General features: G+C 40.4%; 2 protein-coding genes across 8 annotated transcripts; one reads left to right on the top strand and one right to left on the bottom strand.

Moving 5' to 3' along the window:
* The first annotated feature begins 943 nt into the window (after nucleotides 1-943).
* Nucleotides 944-14642, top strand: LOC111976529 (high mobility group protein HMG-I/HMG-Y-like). Of its 7 annotated transcripts, none has more exons than XR_011481310.1 (6): nucleotides 944-1080; nucleotides 2197-2309; nucleotides 3562-3642; nucleotides 5850-5906; nucleotides 7719-7885; nucleotides 8058-9505. XR_011481310.1 is itself a non-coding variant. In XM_024005417.2 (5 exons), exons 2-5 carry the CDS (start codon nucleotides 2211-2213, stop codon nucleotides 7830-7832), a joined length of 351 nt encoding a protein of 116 aa, XP_023861185.1. In that variant the 5' UTR covers nucleotides 944-1080; nucleotides 2197-2210; the 3' UTR covers nucleotides 7833-9505. The 7 variants fall into 7 exon arrangements, 5 of the variants coding, with proteins under 5 accessions (XP_023861185.1, XP_023861188.1, XP_070304044.1 ...); XR_011481311.1 differs by lacking the exon at nucleotides 944-1080 and adding an exon at nucleotides 1123-1301; XM_024005417.2 differs by having other exon boundaries at nucleotides 7719-9505.
* Nucleotides 11767-17707, bottom strand: LOC111976530 (small integral membrane protein 29). Its single transcript, XM_024005422.1, has 5 exons — nucleotides 17608-17707; nucleotides 15086-15368; nucleotides 14929-14954; nucleotides 14639-14744; nucleotides 11767-13416 (listed from the first exon to the last, which is right to left on the bottom strand). Exons 2-5 carry the CDS (start codon nucleotides 15191-15193, stop codon nucleotides 13348-13350), a joined length of 309 nt encoding a protein of 102 aa, XP_023861190.1. The 5' UTR covers nucleotides 15194-15368; nucleotides 17608-17707; the 3' UTR covers nucleotides 11767-13347.

The raw sequence follows: 17707 nt of genomic DNA, 5'->3' as shown, positions 1-17707 counted from the left end.
CCGAACAAGAAGAGGGACCGACTTCTAAGTCGTGACAGTCCTTCATTACTTGAAGGTCATTCAATCCGAACTGGTAACTCTAATGAACTTATCCTCTGCAGCAAAGTAACTCTGGGTTTTCCTTTCCTGTGGCAGTCATGAGTGCCAGTTTCATCATAGGCTTGATGGTTTTTGCAACTGCACTTGAAGAAACTTTCAAAGTTCTTGAAATGTTCTGTACTGACTGACCTTCATGTCTTAAAGTAATGATGGACTGTCGTTTCTCTTTGCTTATTTGAGCTGTTCTTAAAATAATATGGACTTGGTCTTTTACCAAATAGGGCTATCTTTTGTATACCACTCGTACCTTGTCACAACACAACTGATTGGCTCAAACGCATTAAGAAGGAAAGAAATTACACAAATTAACTTTTAACAAGGCACACCTGTTAATTGAAATGCATTCCAGGCGACTACCTCATGAAGCTGGTTGAGAGAATACCAAGAGTGTGCAAAGCTGTCATCAAGGCAAAGGGTGGCTACTTTGAAGAATCTCCAATATAAAATAAATTTTTATGTTTAAAACTTTTTTGGTTACTACATGATTCCATGTGTTTTTCATAGTTTTGATGTCTTCACTCTGATTCTACAATGTAGAAAATAGTAAAATAAAGTAAAACCCTGGAATTAGTAGGTGTGTCCAAACGTTTGACCAGTACTGTTTGTAGTCATCTAGGAATTACTTTCTATGAAAGAAACATCACATTAAAAAAAATATGAGTTGAAGCTACATAAACCTAGGGAAATATTTAATAATTGTATATTGCTGGGGTAGTATTTTGTATCTCAGTTGGTAGAGCATGTCGCTTGTAACGCCAGGGTAGTGGGTTCGATTCCAGGGCCCACCTGGGGTTGGGGATGGATGACGGGTGTTGGGGTGGCCCACTTATCATATCTCCGCCCTCAATGTTATCGCTACTGTGAGGACGCCTCTTTAAATTGCCCTAAACTCCTTGAGGCTGGCGCATTTCCTTTATCTTGAAGAGAGACAGACAGCTATTTTTAGCACGCTTTGGATCGGCAGCTTACATTTTAAATCAGGTAAATAAAACATTCTACAATATGTTTTACTTCTAGTCTAGTCTATTCTATAGTCTGCTTCTCTAGTTGCTGTGCTGCACAGACTGGAATTTAAGGGGCGGGCGTTGTGTAGTCTCTGTCGAATATATAACAAGAGCTTTAGTTAAAGGATTCAACCGGTAAAACTAGCGACTGGTTTGTGCGGGAATTCGTTCGAGGGCCATAATCTTCAAGGGATCAAGGTAGGAGTAATCCAAACCATTGCGGTGAACACAAAACTGACCTTGCATACGGTCACGTCTGCGTGTTATTTTGACATATAATTCGATAGGCTGATAAGCGTAAATGTTGTAAATGTTATTTGATAACGTGGTGTGCTGATTTTTGTACTCAAACAACGATATTGCATACGGTCTATTCCGACTGAATTTCGAGAGACGGTCTACCTCGTTTATCCTCTTTTTGTTTTAATTTGCCTATTCTGCGCACTGAATCTACTGGGTATCCGTAGCGACTGGGCTTTAAACATTGCTGAGCTGTTGCAGCCTACACCAAGCCAGAACATTTCACTGCTTGCTTGGTATACACTGTCTCCGTTGCGCGCGGAATCCTGCTGTATGTAGGCTATACCAGGGTTTCCCAAACTCTGTCCTGGGGCCCCCCCTGGGTGCACGTTTTGTTTTTGCCCTGGCACTACACAGCTGATTCAAATAACCAGCTCATTATTAAGTTTTGATTGTTTTTAATCAGCTGTGTAGTCCTATGGCTAACGTGCACCCAGGGTGGGGGGGCCCCAGGACCTCGTTTGGGAGACCCTGGGCAATACAATCGTTCACACAAGCTGGTTGACTGGCATCCCCCGTTTATTTATCAGTAGCCTATACCACTAATGGAGCACAAATGAGACAAACAGTGCTGCAAATACATTGGGATAAGTCAAATGCAATATACATTATTATGGCACTCTACCTACTATGTAATTACACTGTAATAGGACTGCTAATGTAATAACAAAAAATAAGAGTCAGTATTGTTGTTCTGGAGATTTCTTAGTATGATATTGTGGTATATGTTATTTACATGCATTGTGAAAATCGACCCTATTATTAAAATGTCATTTTCCTTTTTTAATCTCAGGATTACAAATCAACATGAGTGACAAGGGTACCATCTCACCAAAAGAGGAGGGAGCAGAGAAGAGAGGACGTGGAAGACCAAGGAAACAGCCACAGGTGAAAAGTGGTTGTGATGTAAGTAGCTTAATAAAACAACACCACCTTTCTTCCGTATGATAGATCATGTGCGACCAGGAAACAGTCTGTGTCCTACTTGGTTATGTCTCCCGGGCCTGGTTATGCCCACATCAACTAGAGCACAGAGTTTTCCTGGTTAAGTTAACTGGTCAACCAAAACCTGATCCTGCAGCAGGTTTCAGAACCCACCGAAAGCAGTAGTGTTGCCCGTCAGAGGTGTCTTATTCCTATGTAGTTTCACCATGGAGGACTCCTGACTTCATTGTGTCATTTCTCTAGATGTGACTTAGTGTAAAGAGTCACTGGATAGGTCTCTCTTTTTACCTTCCCCCACCCCCTCCTCACCAGGCCTGGCTGTGTGCATATGTAATGACGATCAACCGGTGGTCTGGCAGGCTGTCATTGATATGTAACCTGAACCCCTTAAACCAGTGGTAACCCACATACCCCACCTCTGCTTCTAACTGATTGGTTTATGTAAGCGGAGTAGAAGCAATGATTGGTCCATGTTGCTGTCACTCTCCTGAGGGTGTTGTTGGTATTGGATTGCGTTGTTGCTAGTAGCTGCTGCTGTAAACAGACTGAGGAGGTAATAAAAACCTGCACCTCCATAATATACAGCCAAATGCATTAATCATGTTTATTTGTGTTTGCTGTTGAACCACCACCATCCCTGTTGAGTGATCATGTTAGCATTTTTGTTACATTGAATGTATTGTTTTGGACTAATGAGTTTTGCAATTGACGCAACAGTTAAATCTGCCCTAGAAGTCTATTCTGAACACAGGTCTGCACAGTGGTATATTATCTTTGTGTTATACTATACCAATACTCCCTACATACTACCTCTTATTTACAACTACTATATTTTTGGTCTGATCTAAACCACTGTCATCTAAACCACTGTCAGCTTGTTACAGTTAATGGAACTTGGCAATGTGGCTGTGACCACCTGTTAGTCTTAAAGTAGCAACAGGTGTCAGTTGCACTGACCTTGAACAGTGCACTCTTAGTGTCATGAATAACAAAGTATTCCATGTAAGAAGCTGCATGTCGTATCACATCATACATGAAATTAGACTGAGTTGTTTGCCCTCCATAAAAAGACACTTCATTCATCATTACGTCCATAGTGTCAAACCTTCGGGTGCAACAACTATAGAACCACCATTTTATGCGTTGGCATCTTTGACTGTTCAAATGTAACGCTGTGCTGTCCACCTGACCATTTCCCATATTTTTCTTTCAGGAGCCCAGTGGGTCCCCTACTCCAAAGAGGCCCAGGGGAAGGCCAAAGGGTAGCAAGAACAAGACTGTCACCAAGGGCAAGGTAAGGCAATATGTTAGCCCTATTTTACTCAACCGAATGAATTTAACCTGCTAGACTGTCAACTAGGCTTGGCAGCCACCTTTCAGTCATCCTGCAAAAACCACATTAGACATTTGATCGTGCAGGCCACTGTTGACCATAGATTACCATTAGGGTCAGATGGAACAGCTGTCGCCAGCTCCTATAGTTTTAGATGTCCCTATGGTTTTAACTTGATACTACCTGAGTTTTCAACCTCATCCTCAAGTACTAAGAAATTGTCATGTACCCATGACTGTTGATTATCTTTAAGGATCACAGTGGTAGCTAATCTAATAGGTGTAAAGTATTTATGTAAAAATACTTTTGGGGTATCTGTACTTTACTATCTACATTTTTTGACAACTTTTACATTTATTCCACTACATTCCTAAAGAAAATCATGTACTTTTTACTCCATACATTTTCTCTGACCCCCAAAAGTACTCGTTACATTTTGAATGCTTAGCAGGACTGGAAATTTGTCCAATTCATACACTTATCAAGAGAACATCCCTGGTCATCCCTACTGCCTCTGATCTGGCGGACACACTAAACACAAATGCTTTGTTTGTAAATTATGTCTTAAGTGTTGGAGAGTGCCCCTGGCTATCAGTAAAAAAAAAATGTGATGTCTGGATTGCTTAATATAAGGAATTTGAAATTATTATTATTACTTTTACTTTTGATACTTAAGTGTATTTTACCAATTACATTTACTTTTGATATTTAAAACCAAATACTTTTAGACTTTATTCAAGTAGTATTTTACTGGATTACTTTTACTTGAGGCATTTTCTATTAAGGCATCTTTACTTTTACTCAAATATGACAATTGGGTACTTTTTCCACCACTGTTTAACCTCCTCCTGTTAAAAGGATGTCCTGTTAAGTATGATTTATAGTTTAACTGTAATTATTTTGGCCCTTTTCACCTCAAGTCTTAAAAATAGCAGGGCCAGAGCTTCCATTTGTAAGATCTTGGGTTTACTGGCTGCTTAAAGAGACGCTCATTTTTTTCAGTTAATTCCCCCTGACTTCCTGTCCTCCAGCTTCCTGTAGCTTGTCATGCACAGTGTGGTGCAGGTGCAGAGGCCGCAAGCTGACATTACCCCCCAACACACAGCCCTAGTTCTTTTCTCCCTCGCATCACCATAGCAACAGACAAGTTCTATCCCTCGCCCCAACCCCCCACGCTCCTCTAGGCGCTGTGTGTGTGCAGGAAAAGGATATATGTGTGTATATATGCATGTGTGTTTATGTGCAAGCAGGGTTGGGGAGTAACTGTTTACATGTAATCTGATTGACAAAAATACTGTTACATTACCAGCAAAAATATTACTTTTGAAAAACTACATTACTTCTTGGATTACTTTTAAATTCAGAAAGGATGTTTGCAAAAAAAATACACCTTTCTGTTTTCTCAATGACATTCAATTCAGCATTGAATTTTTAAAAAACATTTTTAACACGTTTAGAAAGGACCTAAAATATTTTTTCAACATTCACTCAATGCACCCTGGGTTTTAACAAAGTGCAGGACAAGCCATTCCATCAGAACATGTTATCGGACAGCTAGATATAACTAGTTACATTTAGGAAGCTAATAGATTGCATTAAGTTAAAAGATGAGACATAATAAAGAAACCTTTCTGTTTTCTCAATGACATTCAATTCAGCATTGAAAAAAGATTTTCACTTTTCCCACGTGAGCGAGTCTGACCATAAGTCAGGGACCACTATGATGACACACCAAATGCGTTTGATGGATCCCTTTTGTCTTCTTATGCCTCTTAATAAGGTGAAAGTATTCTAAAAGTAAAGGAAAGTATGGATTTGGGTAATCAAAAAGTTACATTACTGATTACAATTATAGATATGTAACTAGTAACTGTAACAGATTACATTTAGAAACTAACCTACCCAACCCTGTGTGCAAGGATGGATCTGAAGTGGGCTCGTTTCTTCTTGCCCAGTTTCACCAGCTGTCTGAGCCCCAGACCAGGTGGCCAGCGAGCTGGAGTGCCCTGTGTGCAGTTCCTGTCAGATTCCGAGATAATAGCCAATGAACCTAATGCCCTCAAACCATCTGCTTCCTACTATGAGTATTAGTGCCCTCTAGTGACAGTAGATTAGCAGGTTTCTGTGCAGTTAGATTAATTGTTTGTTTTTCTTCCCTCATTTTACAGAAGGCACCAGCAGCCTCAACTGCAGGGATGAAACGCAGGGGAAGACCCAAGAAAGAGGTAAGAGTAGCTCTTATTATCATAGGTGTTAATATTATCTTTAACTAATCCCCCCTTGACTCTGACTCACTCTTAAATTGTCACTGTTTGGTTCCCCTCCACATGCTCACTGCTGTTAGAAATCCCGAAGGTCTTAAAACTTCTTATGGCTGCAATCCCGTTAACGGGATGATATGACAGCAGCCAGTGAAAGTGCAGGGCGCCAAATTCAAACAGAAATCTCATAATTAAAATTCCTCAAACATACATGTATTTTATACCATTTTCAAGATAATCTTGTTGTTAATCCCACCAAAGTGTACGAAAGCACCACAAACGATTATGTTAGGTCACAGCAAAATCACAGACAAACAGTCATTCTTCCAGCCAAAGACAGGAGTCACAAAAAGCACAAATAGAGATAAAATGAATCACTAACCTTTGATGATCTTCATCAGATGACACTCATAGGACTTCATGTTACACAATACATATATGTTTTGTTCGATAAAGTTCATATTTATATCCAAAAACCTCAGTTTACATTGGCGCCATGTTCAGAAATGCCTCCAAAATATCCTGAGAAATTGCAGAGAGCCACGTCAAATAACATAAATACTCATCATAAACTTTGATGAAAGATACATGTTTTACATAGAATTAAAGATACACTTGTTCTTAATGCATCGCTGTGTCAGATTTCAAAAAGCTTTACGGCAAAAGCACAATATTCAATAATCTGAGAACAGCGTTCAGCCACAAAAGCAAGCCATACAGTTACCCGCCAAATTGTGCAGTCAACAAAACTCATAAAAAGCATTATAAATCTTCACTTACCTTTGCTGATCTTCGTCGGAATGCACTCCCAGGACTCCCACTTCCACAAGAAATGTTTGTTTTGTTCGGTAATGTCCATCATTTATGTCCAAATAGCTATTTTTGTTAGCGTGTTTGGTAAACAAATCCAACGTTAGGAAGCGCGTTCACTAAAAGCAGACGAAATGTCCAAAAGTTCCGTAACAGTCAGTAGAAACATGTCAAGCGATGTATTGAATCAATCTTTAGAATGTTTTTAACATAAATCTTGAATAATGTTCCAACCGGAGAATTACATTGACTTCAGATGGGCAATGGAACATAGCTCCCTCTCATGTGAACGCGCATGGTCAGAGCATGGCCAGGCCATGGTAGACCTGACTATTTCCTGTCTCCTTAGGCCCCACTTCACAGTAGAGGCGTCAGACAAGGTTCTACAGACTGTTGACATCTAGTGGAAGCCGTAGGAAGTGCAAACTCATCCATATCCCACTGTTTGTTCAATAGGGGCTGTGTTGAAAATCTACCGACCTCAGAATTCCCACTTCCTGTTTGGATTTTTTCTCAGGTGTTTGCCTGTAATATGAGTTCTGTTATACTCACAGACATCATTCAAACAGTTTTATAAACTTCAGAGTGTTTTCTATCCAATATGAATAATAATATGCATATATTAGCAATTATGTTGAGTAGCTTGGATGATTAGCAATCATCCAAGCTACTCAATACTGCACCTGCAGCCATAAGAAGTTAAGTTAGCATGCTTACAGCGAAATTTGGCTTGTTCGTAGAAACAAAAGGACGTAAACGAACAATCAAACTCGTCGTCCCAGGCGAACTTCAACCCCAGTGGCTTCTGCTTATCCTCAACCCCTGTGATTGGTTGAATAAAGTTGTGGGAAGGTTTCCAGTGGCTTCTGCTTATCTTCCACTGCTCTTCCACCATAAAAAAAACATGGCAACCATTGTGTGCAAATTAAAACTTTCAACTTAACCTTTTCTGTTTGCAACAACCAGCTACCAGGTGTGAAGTCAACTACACCTGGAGTCTGTCGTGTCCTCTTTGAAACAACGCACATTCCAGATGGCACTGATAGCTCCGAAATTAGGAATTGGCAAATTTTGGCCTAAAAACTGACCCGTGGGACTCGTCTTCACGCGATTCTGAAGACAGCTGGGATGAGGTAAGCAATGATTGTTAATAATCTAGCTTTGCTTGTAGTTGAGCTTTGCGTTAAGGAGAATGTGTTCATTAGGTGTTTTGTGGTATTGAATTTGTTGTTGCTGAAACTGTAACCCTTAGCTGTACATAACTATACCTAACTATACTAAAAGACTCATGTCTTTTTCTTTAAGGGAGAACAAACCCCAGAGGAGACCTCGGACTCTGAGGACCCTTATGTGCGCTGTCTTTCCATCGTCAAAATGTATTCATTGTATTTACAACAGGGTGAAAAGATTGAGCAGGCGAGAGGGAGGCTAGGGAATAGTTTGCATGCAAGCCGTATGCTGGAAGCTATGGTTACATTTGAGGCCAGTTATCCGCCAGATCTATACAAATGTTTTAAGTCTGTATATCTCCCGGGCCTGATTGAGAGCCAGCAGAAAGAGCTCATGGAAGTCTTGGCAAGCAAGCCTGCACTGGACTGAGAGACGTATTAAAGGATGCTATGCATTTCTGTTTATGCTATGTTATAAAGCTATTGAGGAACTGTCTTTGCCTTACAGACATGCTGTTTATTGATTCGATATTGCACTGGAGTGAACCACTGTTACTGATTGGAAACACAGATCCGTTGGTCCGTATTGTATATGCTTTGTGTTATGTACATAGTATTTTATACATATTTACAGATCCAATCTTCTGTTTTTTTTATTACTATTAAGTGTATGTTGAGTTCATTGTCTTGAGTGAGTCTTTGAAACCGACTAGGTATAGTTGAAAATACATGTTTAAGTTAAATCTATTACATTTTTTTAATGGGCTTAACTACAATTTCATACATCACTGTTGACATAGTGATACATATTTCACTCCATTCTTCAAAAAATGTCTAGGATAAAGGAATTGTTGCAAAATTATTTAAAAACTACAGTTTAATCCGGCACAAACCAACCGAACTTTGCCTCCACTGTAAGCATACTCGGGCCTTAAATAAAATAAGCGTGAGTGTAGCCTACTCCCAAAAGCCTGTGTTGCATTAGTCACAGCGGGGAATGACCCATAGTTACCCACCTAACTGGGCTCTCTTTTTATGAATGAACTCTCCTGCGCCAGAGTGGGAGGAGTTGGTGGGAGTTTGAGGTAGAGGGGAGGTAAAGCGGGAGGGAGGGAGCGAAGGATGCCTCAATGTGTGACTCACCACTCAGATGAGTCACTACAGATGGCCAAGTCCTCCCCTGGGGGCTCTAGGGACTTTCACGCTGGTTTTGTTTATCAGTGAGATGTGATCAACATGCACACTCCTTCTTCCACTTCAATACTCCGATGTTTCACTAGCAAGGCCACTGTACAAGTCCCTCCCAAATCCTAAAGACTCCCAATAGATACCGTTGTTCATATTGCAAGGCAGTTATTGTTGTTGAAAGATTGATGCACTTCTTGTGACTTATATTTGATGAGATCCCTTTTTCTTACTGTGTTATATTTTTGGTGTGAACCAGTAGAAACATGGGTTGACTGTGGTCTGTGTTTGGTTTCTTTTCAGGAAAAGGAGGAACAGGCAACCCAGGAATCATCTGAAGAGGAGGCGGAGAAAGACCAGTAAACTTGCAACCCATGCTACCTCACTCAACATACTGACTTCCTGTCAACCAGAGCTAGGCTGAATCTCCAATACCGGTGCCACCCCAACCTCTTTTCTACGGTTCACTTTCTTGCCTTCTCGCTAAAGGAGGGTCAACAACACACTTCATCCAACCTCTATTTGCAACTGCACTGGAAAACCAATGGATGTTTCTTAACAAGCATATCTATCAAAGAATCACAGTACAGGTGACGGACAACCGTTTCTCAATGTGTATGTCGTGGTATTGCAAGTCTTTTATACTGGACAAAAATATGTTCTGATGAGTTTTTGGACACGCTTCTTTCAAAAGACAGTGTATAGGACATTCTCTCGGCTTAGTGTTACTCATTTTTTCCCTAACACCGGCATCTTGAGCTGGTGGGTCATATAAACTTGTTTTCTATTGGACAAAAGGTGAATTTTGCCTATACTTGCTGTTTTTAAGTGTGAAGTGCTTAATCTATCCCTTACATCTATTTACCAGCGGAGAAGCTGATATGGAGAAAATACAGTATGAGCATTAAATATATTATTATAGACATTTTAAAATCTCTGTATTAGACCTGTATTGTTCCTACCCCTCCCATCCAAAATAAGCTGTCCCTAACTAGCCTCTGATGTGGCTTGTGCTCGTCTCCCTATAGCCTCTTCGGGGCTACACTGGAAAAGGCTTGTGTTAACTAAAGTGTACTGTTACTAATCAAAGATTTGATCAGACTGATTGTGTTGTATCGTGTTCCTCTGGGTCATAACATGCCCTCAAATACCTGAGTAATTGTGCTGCTTTGATGTCTACGAAAACTCATCATAATAACGTCGTAATGGCTTAAGGATGGGTAGGGATTCATTTATTGGAGAGCTACATTCTCTCAACACTCCAGGAAACTTTTTGAACTCTGTGGCATCTGCTGTTCCTCTTAATGTGGTCCTCCCAGTCTACAGCATTTGTTGCAACCCATGGCCACTTGGTCAGCTCTAGGTGAACTGTGTAACAAACTAGGAGCTGGATTGTTACTGTTGTGGCACTGTTTTATCCAATGGGTTTGTATAATAGCTGATCATTCCATTTTCCCTCTCTCTGCTTTGCAAGGCCTGTTGTGTCGTCATCACTTTGTACAGGATGTTGAAATATTCTGCTTTTTCTGTGAGGATAGTCAGTGTCTGCTGTCTACTCCAGAAAAACAATGTTGTTTTGTTTGTGTTTCTCAGTGTCAGGGATCTCAAGATCACAGTCCAGTTACTGGGTCTCTCCTTAAACCTATAAGCTGCTACAATCTCAGTTATAAAAACCCGGAAAACTGCAATGGGCCTGACAAGGCCCAGAATCTCATACCTCACTTGACGACAGCTTACTTTCAACTTTCCCATATTGCATTCTTCAACTGGTTTCAAATGTACAATGTAAACTCTGGCAAGTGTGTGAGAAATGTTTGTATTACGTGGTCTTTTTTTAATCTGACTGTTATTTGGTATTTTAAAGACTGCCTAGCTACTAGTGAAGGTGTGCTCTCACCCCCCCCCCCCCCCCTCTGCTCCTCTTTGTTTTTAAAGCGAGCGTACAGAGACGGGTCACAAAAATGTGTAAAGTCATGAAGATCTGTCAGCTTTGCAAATTTGTGTTTGACTGTGGTAGATTAGACAGTGTGTTTTTATCTTTTTAATAAATCCTACTTCTGGTGCACTGAAATGTTTGCTTGATTCAGATTGTCATGTGTGTTTAGTGACAAAGACTGGGTGTTCTCTCCAGGTTATTCTGTTGTAGGCCTCGGTGCAGCTTTGGCACCAGGCGCTTTTCCATGTATGCATTCCTCAATGGCACCCTATTCCCTTTATAGTACACTACTTTTGACCAGAGCCCTGGTCAAAAGTAGAGCACTATATAGTTAAGAGTGCCATTTGGGATGCATGATGCTCATGTGGAACTCCGGTAATTACATATATCCATTCACAGCTGCAACTATTTTGACTATGTACCAACATCATCCATGTTATGTAATTCATTCAAGTTAATGAGATGGGATCATTCTTTTTAATATACAATGTCTATATTTCTATTGCGCACTATGACAATTTGTATCCAGAAAGGGTCAATAAATACAAGAATTTATACTTTTTTTGTTGGTCATGTCTTGTCCTGCATCCTCTTCACCGTCTTCTGAGAATAACGTAAGCCAGACTAATGTATACTCTAGACCTATTACAGTTTCTAATTGGCTTATCACCACTCTTTCAGTTTCTCCAATTTTTACTGATATCAAATGATTACAAAGACAGGATAGGAACTCCTTTCCGTTTTATTTTTGCTTTACTTTACATCCAGACCATCTATAAAAAGTCCATATTCTCACTAAGACACATACAAGTTTACTTCATGGACAGTCAATTAGTGCTTCAATTGGAAAGCAACAAAAACAATCAGTCTTGAACAATAGTGTGCAAAATCTTGATAAGTGATGTCAAAATTACATGTATTTTCATCAGTCTATCCTGTATTTTCTTTTCAGAACACCGCATTTTAAATCGAATGCATTATATGTTTAATGTGCATGGGAATTAACTCCGACTTTATAAATAGTGGAGCGTAATACGTAGCCATTAGCATTCAGGAAAAAGTCAATTATTCAAGTCAAAAGTCTAAATTCCACATTCAAATTAATGGAAATACATGATATATATTTCCCTGTTTAAATTATTGAGTGGACTCCTACATACATATACATGCGCTGATAAGATGATTGATTTCAATGGGAGCCTTCATCTCTCATCCTGAATATGACATTCACAAATGCAAGGAGGAAAGGTGGGTAACCTAGACTAGAGCACATTATCCAAGGATGAATCACTGTTCACTCATTTCTTTAACGACACATGAGGTTTCCTGAATACTGCATACAGTCAGGCCTATGACATTCTTCTGCTAGAAGAATCCTGTTGCCCTGTCTTCCAGACAGGACATTTTTAGGGCAGTAGTCACAGCTAAATAATGGAGAGGAGTGGGTGGGGTAGGGGAGGCTGCTTGAGTATCTACATTCATTGGCCATCATGTGACATCCCAGATACAGCCAGAGGGTTCTCTCTCTGCACATCCTATTTCTGAATGTGATGTTTGAAACAACTCAAGTGAAACAAAAGAGAGAGAGAAAAGGAAACAATCTTGCTCTCTCTTCTCACCACCGTTTTATCATCGCATATCTGGATGATGACGAGGAGGTATTATTTTGGTTGCTTTGATAATGGTATTCACAGTGCAACAAACAAGGAAAATTGCAGGACTCAAATTGATTGACTGCACATCTGTGTAACTTATGACATTGAATAGTGAGGGACATAGTAACCTAATTTTACACCACTAAAACTAGTAGTACAATGGGAAGCATCCCACCCAAGGTCAAGGCTTTGCTAATCTCACTGGTATAGTACTACTTAAAACAGTAACAATGGACATTAAGGCAAATGTTTCAGTAACACCCACATCATCATACACACAAACACAGTTAAAAAAAAAAATGAATAAATAATCTCAAATAAATAATGTCCACTAGTAGTTAGCCAACGTGTCGTGGTTTAGGGTATGGCTTTCGGGAAAACGGGCATGGCATCAGAGGTTCACATAATAACCAACCTCCCCTTAGCTTAGAGGCTGACGCTGTACAAAGTAAATGCTCCAACAGAGATGATGACTGATGGATGATAATGGTAATGACAAAGATGATGATGCAAAGGCATGACAGGCTGTTCCCATTTATCATGCTTTTCCTAAAACCCCTTTGTGTTTAATGATTGACAAATCTGGCATCTCAAGGGTTAACTCCACTGATCTGTAGGATGGCACAGATCGATGTCCTGCTCCAACACACTCATGCATGGGCATCTTTCATCAACAGGGGACGTTGCTGCTGGTAGGACCGTGCCCAACCCTTCACCACCTGAAGACACATACTAGATTTTAGATCAACTCATCTTCCTCATTGCTGTTGTATATGGTATGCATTTGAAGTCAACACCTTGTGCAAATATCTTAAGTGACCCACAAAGTGTGCCTAAAGCTGAATTGACTTACACCCATGTCGGAAACAACAGCTCAAGCTCCAACAGATCCAGCTCAGAGTTTTCCCCCCACATGGACGACACGCAYTTTATACCGCACGCAAATGTAAAGTGATAGCACGTCAGGTGACAAAATTGTCTGGAAGAATCAGATAGAAAGGCATCCAACGAGCAGTCAGACTGCTCCGTACTCTAATTCACATATAAGTGAGGGTACTTAGTTGTACCGCCTCTCCACAAAATAAACCTACCTTTACATTTGACCAAGTTCTCAAATAAATGTCTACATTTGTTAATATCATCATTCATAAAATCTTCCTAAAAAGGCAGCAAAGATTATTCTACAGCTCTTTATTATAAAAAAAAAAAATTACAAACAAAGATGAGCCACAAGTTGCTCCATTTGATACTACTACATCAAAGATACTGGCCAGCAGAGTTTAAAAAATATATATGTGTTGTTTCCAATGAGAGCAAATTAAGCATAGTGGGCAGAACAAGCAAGGAGGTGGGCAGAGCCAAGCACGGGCTAGCAAGATCTTATTGGCCCTTTTTAGCATGCATTTCCATATTTCCGTTAGGGAACGCCTTCTCTGTGAAGTGTGAATGTGCAATAACTCAATTTGCCTTCGGACTCCTCCTAAACAATGCAAGTTCTTGAAACTTTGGCAAAGGGTCAAGTCTACAAAACTTAGTGCACGCTGTTCATAAAATATTGTAATTTTGGGAACAGAAAACTGTATTGATATCGAATGTTTCATCGACATTTGCACAATGTCAGCCAAATTTAATCTAGCTCCATCTTCTCACACTTCCCGCCACTGGACTTCCTCTCATCACCATACTTGGTGGTGAGTAGAAGTTCTAAATGTATGCTTCAGATGTATACATCCTTTGAGACTTCCGTCTCCTTCCTCTATCTGTGACTACATTACGTAAAAAGGCCTATATTTATGCGTGGCCAATGTTGCCATCTAGTGTTTGTAAAAGTTTCACGTTTTATTTTTCATATGGGATAAAAAAGTGCCACATAGGAGGGATCCCAGGTGTTACTGCAGCTTATCAATTGATTCATAGACAAAGATTAGGGTTAAATCATACCTTAGTATCTTCCTCTTTCCACAGCATTTCCTGTTCAACTTCATGTAATTCTTCTGAGGGGTCGTAGGTATAGACTGGAAGCAACTGGTGCCGGAGCCTGTCAATTCTAAAACACACAATAGGAAAGGAGTATATCGTGAATTGGAGACCAATGTAAGAAGACACTTTTTGGACATTATTGCAGGAATTCTGGGTATTGTTCAAAAGGAGTTGGCCAATTTAATAAGCAACCATACACCTGCTGAGAGCAATAAAGAAGAGAATAAAATTAATTAATAAAAGCAAGTTACCTTCTCTTCCTGCGCACATACATCACCTGCAATTTTTTTTTAAAAGAAGTAGTTTAGCTGGTAAAAAATGTTTTTTTTAAAGCTGTAGCTCATCAAAGTAGTACTTCTTCACTGTATCAATGTAGGCCAACATGTGATGTCCCTGTTAGCCACTCACCACAGCTGCAGCTATCCCGATGAAGGTGATGAGGAAGAATGGTACCAACACGGAACTGACTGCCACATCCCCGTCTATGATGGCAGGGGGCTGAGTAGTGCTGTTCATTGCATATGTTTGGGTGGAGGGTGGGACAGGCAGCAAATCCCCAGTTGGAGGGAGAAGTAGGGCGGCAGCAGTCCTCTCCTCAACAAGTTAACTCCCAGTTGTTTTTGTCTCATCCTTGTTGTTCATGTGACATCCACATGGTCTCTCTTCCTTCACAAATCAGTGTGAAATATGCCTGAGGGAGGCAAAAGACCAAAAGGTCACATGCTGGTTAGGCATATACAAAAGAGGACAAAAGGGCAGAGAAATCCTAATCCAAATTTTATATAGATCAGGGCTCAACATACAGGGCTGCCCGCTGGCCAGGGGAGGTTTTGGAAACCCTCCGGGCCAGTCAATCATCCACATCAGTGGCCCGCTTCAGCCTGTGAAAAAATATTGTAATAATGCTATTTTTCAATCTAGGCTACTGTATAAAAATGATGAAAAAACAGATGAATTCCTGAGGCTCTTAGTTTGTTATGTAGATTAATCACACACGCCCATACACAACCTAGTTTGAGCGGAATAATCCGACGGGTAGCAAGAGCGCGCAGCTCTCAAATGATTGTCACTTGGAGGAGCTCAAATCAAAGTTTATTGGTCAGGTACACAGATGTTATAGCAGGTGCAGCAAAATGCTTGTGTTTCTAGCCCCAACAGTGCAGTAATAATTAGCAATACAAATCAATAAATGCACACATAATCCAGAAAATTGAGAAATATCATCATGAGCAAGGTCAGAGAACAGAAAATAAATATATATCATGTACATAAATATAATGGTGTGAAAAGACAGTATGGACAGTATATGGATAGAAAAGGTGTGTACAGCAGTAGTTATATAGAATACAGTATATACACCTAAAGTTGGTAAAACAGTATGCAAACTTTATTAAAGTAACCAGTGTTCAATAACTATGTACACAGGGCAGTAGTCTCTAAGGTGCAGGGTAAAGTATCGGGTGGTAGCCGGCTAGAATAGTGACTAAGGCTAGTGGTGACTGTTTAACAGTCTGATGGCCTGGAGATAAAAGCTGTTTCTCAGTCTCGTCTTCTAGATGGTACCGGAGTGAACAGGCCGTAGCTCGGATGGCTGTGGTCCTTGATGATCTTCTTGGCCTTCCTGTGACACCGGGTGCTGTAAATGTCCTGGAGGACAGGCAATGTGCCCCCGGCAATGCGTTGGGCTCTGGAGATCCCTGTGGTTGCGAACGGTGCCGTTTCCGCACCAGGCGGTTATACAGCCCGACAGGATGCCCTTGATGGTGCATTTGTAGACGTTTGTGAGGGTCTTAGGGGGCAAGCTCAGCTCAGCTCTATTTACTCTTAGATTTGAAAAAGCTAATTAGAGTCAAAGTAGACATGCAAGACTACAAATCACTGCATGCTCCTGCACGTCATCTCTAGCTGACACCTTTGCTAACAGGTATTGTGTCAATTTAAAACTGGCACAAGACAGTTTACAGAATTGCCCATTTAAAAGGAATTTAGCCAATTCATTAATTACTAAATTTAGCTAACATTAGATAGTTAATCCAGAGATTCTTACCTTTACCTTAATTCAGCAGTCTCGTCCAAATCATCATGGCATTTGTAGGTCTTTATGATTGCCACATTATCAGCTAATTATCATTTCATTTTTTGGGGGGGGGGGGTAAATACAGGTGAATATATTGATAAGTCACCTTGCCCTAGAGAGATGTACACGGTTATCAAAACACCATGCCAGGGTGAGCCTACACGAAACACAGCCCTTATTTTAACTGTTTCTAAAATCCCCTATGGGAAGAATTCATTGTGGATAAACGATTGGAACCATTTCCTTCTTTGACCGCTAGGTTGAATGGTTATTATGACTCATTCTGTGGTACTCTATTTGGATATGCCCTACAATTCTATAGTCATGTGATCCACACAATGTCCATATGGGTGGACTTGGGTAAAATGCTGCTCAGGTTGAGCTCTGATTTCGTGAAATAACACTCATACAAATAATTTTAAGATTCACATAAGAAGAATTGAATGAATCTGCGCAGCGCCCAGGGCGACGCACGTGAACAAGCAAAAAAGCTGCTGCTGGCCACCACCACCGCACGAGTCACGACACCGGGTTGTATGATGGCTTCCTAACTACTAGCCACAACTACTAATCCGATGTTAGCTAGCCTATTATCTATATTTATTGGTTCGTTAAAGTTGTTATGCAAGCAATGTCATACATCGTGCGTTTAGCTTGCAGCTCTAGCTAGCTAGCTGTCGCATACCAATCTGACAGCACAGCTTATTGGCTGGCGCAGCTCAAGTTATTTTTACCTTTGGCTTAATAATTGCAAGTGTCTTAGAAGAGTATCACTGCGGATAACCACATTGCTAGCTCTAAATTATGTGTCCAATTTACCATGATTAGAAAAGTAGGTGTAATGAACACTCACCGAATGTTTTTGCTCCTCTGTCACTGTGAAGCTAACCAGGAAGAAAACAAAATAGCACTTTGATTGACAAGCCAACCCACGAATGCAAGCAATGAGTAAC

The sequence above is a fragment of the Salvelinus sp. IW2-2015 genome, linkage group LG17 (assembly GCF_002910315.2).
Source record: "Salvelinus sp. IW2-2015 linkage group LG17, ASM291031v2, whole genome shotgun sequence".
Classification (NCBI taxonomy): Eukaryota; Metazoa; Chordata; class Actinopteri; order Salmoniformes; family Salmonidae; genus Salvelinus; species Salvelinus sp. IW2-2015.
This window is presented reverse-complemented; position numbering and strand designations above follow the sequence as displayed.